We start from the raw sequence: 6000 nt of genomic DNA, 5'->3' as shown, positions 1-6000 counted from the left end.
CTGCTTCATGCCCAGCACGTAGCTCTATCGGAAGATAATTCATTTTCTCACACGCGCAGCGAATCTCAGATGTTGTCATAAAAACTGTTAGCATGGGTGGCCAACCAAAACCTACACAACCGCGTGGCTAGCGGCCTATCGCCAAAGCCTGAAATTACTGTGGACAAATTAGTAGGCTGTATTAATCCCAACAGCTGTATTCACTTAAGGTGGCAAACATCTGTCTCGAGTGGCTTTTTACCTTTTTGCTTTCTAAGTTTTATCGGTTACAGGGTTTGTACAAAAACCAGGACATGATGTCAGTCGTCTATTTATGTGGATGTTCTCAAGGTACTTTGCAATGTTTGAGTTGAAGTTGCGCTTCAGTGTTTCTCTGGATGTAAACAGGTCTCAGGCCATTTCAGCCCAGCTGTATTTTTATACCTTCTCAAGGTCTGTGCTCACCTGTATGCCATCCTCTGCTTGGTTTTATACATTCTTGATGTCTGTGCTCACGTGCGGTTTCAGACAGACCAAGCGGTAGGCGTTTTAATGCATTTAATTGTTTAATGTCAGCGCTTTCCCTTTGTCCCGAATGCTGTTCATGATTAAACTGTAATTGTGAACAACACTGCTATTTTTATACCACTCGGCTTAGCAGTTAGGTTTCAGTGCTAATTTGAAGGGATGATAAAATAAAAAAAATCAGTGTGCATTCCCACACAACCAGAAGTGCTATGATTTGCAATCAAAACTAATTCAATATTTATTTATCTTTATGTATTTTATACTTACGTTTTTTATTTAATATTGATTAATTTATATGGTTGTTCAGTAATATAAATATTGCATTACATTTTATCTTCAGCAGTAATATAGTATAGTACACCTGATTCCCACTTTTCACCCACAGCCCTCATTTTCCAAGATCTTTTCTCACATTTTTAAAAATACTTTTATTCTTTCTCACGTTCTCCTCAGGCCTCTCTGTGTCGATGGGATCACCACAGATTTAAAACATATGATTATGCTGTTTTATTCTAGAAATGCTAGAGTGCACCAGCCAGAGGCCTTACAAAAACACATGCCATGATTGTTTATGGATTGTCTCATTCAGACCATAATGGGCCACAGGACACAAGAAGCACTGATTTGATTCATTTTTCCCTGCAAATTACAATTTCCCTGCTGGAAAAAGCTTTCAGTTCCTAGTAGGGGTTTTAATAGTGCAAGTAATGTTATGATTAGTGCCTGCATTTTATTGATATTCTCTTTCAGAAATGTTTGCTTTATGAATTTTAGTAGCTTTATTTATTTCTTTTTTTTTTAATTTGTGTAAGACAAGATTCATTATTTTGAGTTGGTTCTTCAAAAGCACAGGTGCAAGTCAGAAAGCTGTGGACAGAGAACAGGCGTAACCTAAATAAAAGACTGGGCTTTTTTTTTATCTCTTGCTTTGAAGAACTGCAGTTTGCTGCATTTATAGGAGGCAACTAAAGAAAAGACAAATTAATAGTTTGCTGTATCAGAGATCAAATGGGAGCGAGCACTCATTACTTTCAGATTTTTGTCACGTAAAAACATTAAAACGTCTGCTTGTGTAGGGCTACGACTTTTATATGTAGGCTTAATTAGGCTACTTAAAGCAAATATTATGTTTTACTATAAATTCAGGCAAATTTGTCCAATTTTGAAAATGCAAAAAATAAATATACATATTTTAGGCGATTACTAGAAACACGCCGCTCCTACATGGTACGTCAACAGATAAGATATAGCGTTTTATCACTTATTTTTACATATCATTCACACATCACAGAACGACTGAGATTCGTTTCAGTGTCTTTAGAATAGCTGAATATTTAGCTAAATGCTAAAGGCGCCAAAAGACGTTGCGCGAGACAAGCTTAACAGACATTAATAGTTAGAATACAATAATAATTTCTCCAATAATAGTGTCTGACTAACCCAAATGGAGTTTTGCTGACAGGGCTAAACGTTCATTTTGTTCCGTACCTGCTGGTCTTTTAATTTGAGTAACCGAGTTGGACCGAGCCTTGAAAAGGGAGGAAGAGGGTGTGTGACGTCACGAGCGGATAAGGATCTGATTGGCGGCTGAAATCCTTCGTGCCTACGGACCCATCGGTCCTACATGGTTCAGCTGTGAAACAGAAATAAATAGAGAGGAATAAACTGACTGATCTAAGTGCCAATCACTGGCACGTTGACATCAAAAGCTCGCTTGATGAATACAGATATTTTGGGTCATATAGATCCTTTCATAAATTCTTCAAATCAACGTCTGTCGATACGTAACGAACGTGTAGAAAGCCGCAGAAGTCCGCATGCATGCATTTCCCTCCCTCTCTTTTCCTCCCTACTCTCTCTCCACACACACACACACACACACACACACACACACACACGCGCGCTCCCTCGCATTTCGCGGGAGAAAGTAAGAAGGGGGAGAGAGAAAGAGAGAGATTGAGAGAGAGTGATTTGAAGGCTCTCTCTGCTCTCTCCGCTTTTCTGTTCACTCAGACTCAATGGGGCTCTAGCATTAGGGGTTTCAAGCTGCAAAACTCCATATTTATTACCCGTTCCCTTCTTTCTATTTAAGTTTTGTACATAACACAGATAACTTATTGAAGAACAAGGTGGGTGTGCGTTTCGAGACGTCTCTTAAGACGCACCAAGTTGATGACGAAAGAACGAAAAGGCTAATTTGAAACTGTCCTGCCTTGTAGTCCAACCAAACCGGTCAAAAAACTTGGGAACTATGGATATTCGGAAGAAGCGGAGGCCGTGGTGCATGGAGACCTCGTTCTTGCTCCTCCTGAGCCTTACTCTGGCGCAAGCAGGTGAGCATTTTGCTTTTTCTGTCCGTATTTGTGGGATTTGACAGAAGAAACTGTAACGTGATTCATACATTTTGTCTCAATACAACATTGGGTTTTTAATGCGCTTTACGCGCGCCAGGTATCCAAGAGATTACGCAGTCGATTAAGCGTTTCCAAAAAGATGCTTGAACATTTTTGCTAACGTATGTTCATTTAAAATGACTTCAGTGCATTGATTTCTTCTTTTAATTCTGATTCATCCTGTTGGATCACTTGGTGAGCTCACATAAACAGACTAAAAAAAATTGTCAGAGTCACTTAAGTTGACACCGCTTTTTCAACTTTTTTTTCAATTTTTCAAGAACTGAAATATGCACAAAACAAATATAGGCCCATGAGTTGAGCTCCAGGCCGCGTTGGCACACATTATGTGGCATCCCAGACGGTGGCATAGGATAGGACGGTGCTTTCTCTGACAGGGTTTCTCATCATGGTTTGATCTTCATTTCAGCGCACAGCGTCTTGAGATGGTATTTGTTGTGCAAAAAACGAACATTAATCGTATCATATATACAAATTATATCGTTTATTTTTATTTTAACATTTTGTTTCAGATTTGACATTTTGTTGTTTTTTATTTTATTTTATTTTTTATTTTTATTAAAAAAAATGGTGCTCTGGAATGCTTGATTTTGATTGGTCAGTCTCGGAATTTAGCGAGGAAATATTTTTGAATACCCTTATAACCGTTGCCCCTAGAAACACTAATAAGGACTGCGCCTCCGGTGCGTCGTTAGCTCTACACTTTCCCCTAAAAATTATTTCTAAAATCAATTTTTTATCATCTATGAAATCTCTATATAGCTATATAACTCACTTCGGAATGTCCCAAAACCTTCACTTGCGAGTTTATTTTTGGCTGACTAGACTTTATTTATTTATTTATTTATTTATTTATTTATTACAATTGTTACCTGCTATGAACTGTTATTTTTTATTAATACGGGTGCTAGGAACTCGTAATGTTATGAACGTTTTGGAGTTTATGTTTTGTTATTAAAACGAATTCATATTTAATATAAGAAGCACCATATAAAATCATTATTTTATTTTACGTACACCAACCGACTAGACCTTCGTTTCTGCACATTATTATTTGATACGTAAATCTTCGGCTGCGCTTCCAGCGTTCACCACTAGTCGCTGAGTGGCGCTCCAGGTTCTGCTGCTTCTCCATAGAACGATTGTTTTACAGTAAGTTAAGTAGATATAGTACATTTTAACAACAGATTTGATATTTAAAGCTTCTGGTTAAATAAAAAAGGGAACTACAAGATGATCTTTTAGTTTATGGCGAGCGTCTAACGCCTAAGGTATGGATGTAATCCCAGATTTCTTATTTGATCGCTCTTTTTTCTCCCTGTTCCTTCCCTTGTGTGCTTGGAGGAAGTCTGAATATTTGTGCCTCGCATGAGTAGGTTATTATGCTGCTCATTGGTTCACAGAGATGCTGTGAATGAGTTAGTGTCTCCGTGTGTGAGCTCAGTGATATTTGTGTAAACGCACAAGTCTATTACACCTTGAGATTTTTCCACAGTATGCCAGTTTTAGGCCAGTGAATGTTGCACTGGGAATATTCCCCAGCCTTCTGTTGCTGGTTCAAAAGCATCTATGATTTTTAATAACACAGACTATGTTGCTCGAAACTGAACTACAAAAAATCCACTATTTAGGATTCCTTAAATGAAAAGTTCATTTATATTTTCAAGTTACCTTTAAGCGGTCATCGTTGTTCCATATTGTTAACTTCGGGACAGCCAACGGACTTTTGAGAGTGCACCGTTTTTTAGGTGGGGATTATTTATTTAACATGGATGTTCCTTCAACCTCATTTGAAAGTCAGCGCTCTCAAAGAGCAGTCTGTCTCACTTCTGTTAACCAAAACACCCTCTACCCAATGCAGCGAATGAGAGATGAATGGAGCCACTGTGTGTGAAGGAAATGCCCAGAATATTCGTGTGTATATTCGTAGCACGTGAGAAAAGACTGTCCTTATGGGTGTGTCCGTCATTCCTGACATTTTTTTGAATGTCATTGTGTGTTACCTACATTGCCAATCTTATCACTAACTTGCTCTTGTCCTGAAGTGCATTGAGAATATGAGGGCCAGAGAGTTTTTGAATTTGTGCATGCATAGCATAGCATGACTATTATAATTGTGCGTACATGGCAACTATCATTAGTACATGGATGATACCTCAAGTAAATTGTTGTAGTGAGTTGAGCTATAGTTTTCTAAGTGATCAGTCTTTTTTGGCAACCATTTCTTTATTATTCTTCTTCTAACTAGCAAGCAAAACTCACCCTAGTGATTCAACTTCAGCTGTAGGAACCTTTTCACAGTCTGACCGCAACAGGATTCCAGAAGCCTCACACTTCCACAAATGGCTCTGTTGACAATAATACAGTTCCTCTGGTTGAAGAAGCACAGCTTTGAGGTCTTAGATGAGATAGCTATTCATCATGTCTTCAAGGCTCAGTCCACATAATCTTTTTGGAAAGTGTGGTTTTTAAACCTAAAAAAACATAGAAAGTTGCCATACATTGTTTAGTATAAAGGTTCCAGAAGGCCGTTTTCACACCAGAGACATAGAGCATCCATTTTAGTTTTCCAAAGAGTGAAAAAAAAAATCTAAATAGCCTGTTAAAGAACCTTTTGTGGAATGAAACATTTCCATTGATGTTAAGGCCTCTTCATAAGCAATGATGCTAATATTGAACCCTTATTTTTAAGAGTGTAATGTTTGAGCCATTAATACCCTAAATAGATCACTGTATCTGCGTGTTTTAACTTTCATTGCAATGTCGGGCTGATTATTCTGGAAAAAAACTGGAAACATGCAATGGAAATGGCTTTACCAGGATTGTTGCAGCAGGTTTTACATCTCACAAAATATCTGTATTCCAAGGATAGTTTAAAATAGTTTTTTGGGAATGCAGACATCTCGCCACAAGAGGGCCCAAAACATGCTCAAGCTTTTCAGTTCAATAGCACCACATCTGAAGGATTCACTGAGCACATAATAAGCACCCTTGTCTTTAAGTCTGGCTTATGTTTTATTAACATGTCTCAGAGAATTGAAACTTATGTGCGTGTCTTGTTCTTGTAGCTTTCAAAGCT

General features: G+C 38.1%; 1 protein-coding gene across 1 annotated transcript in view; it reads left to right on the top strand.

Moving 5' to 3' along the window:
* Positions 1 to 2486: 2486 nt before the first annotated feature.
* Positions 2487 to 6000, top strand: part of col11a2 (collagen, type XI, alpha 2) — a 37315-nt gene continuing 33801 nt past the window's right edge. Inside the window, 1 exon segment of the mRNA XM_043233135.1 lies at positions 2487 to 2840. Within this exon segment, the coding sequence (XP_043089070.1) occupies positions 2759 to 2840 (82 nt within the window). The 5' untranslated portion in view covers positions 2487 to 2758.

Source organism: Puntigrus tetrazona, unplaced genomic scaffold (assembly GCF_018831695.1).
Source record: "Puntigrus tetrazona isolate hp1 unplaced genomic scaffold, ASM1883169v1 S000000746, whole genome shotgun sequence".
Taxonomy (NCBI): Eukaryota; Metazoa; Chordata; class Actinopteri; order Cypriniformes; family Cyprinidae; genus Puntigrus; species Puntigrus tetrazona.
Note: the sequence above shows the minus strand (reverse complement) of the source record. Positions and strands in the feature narration are given on the sequence as shown.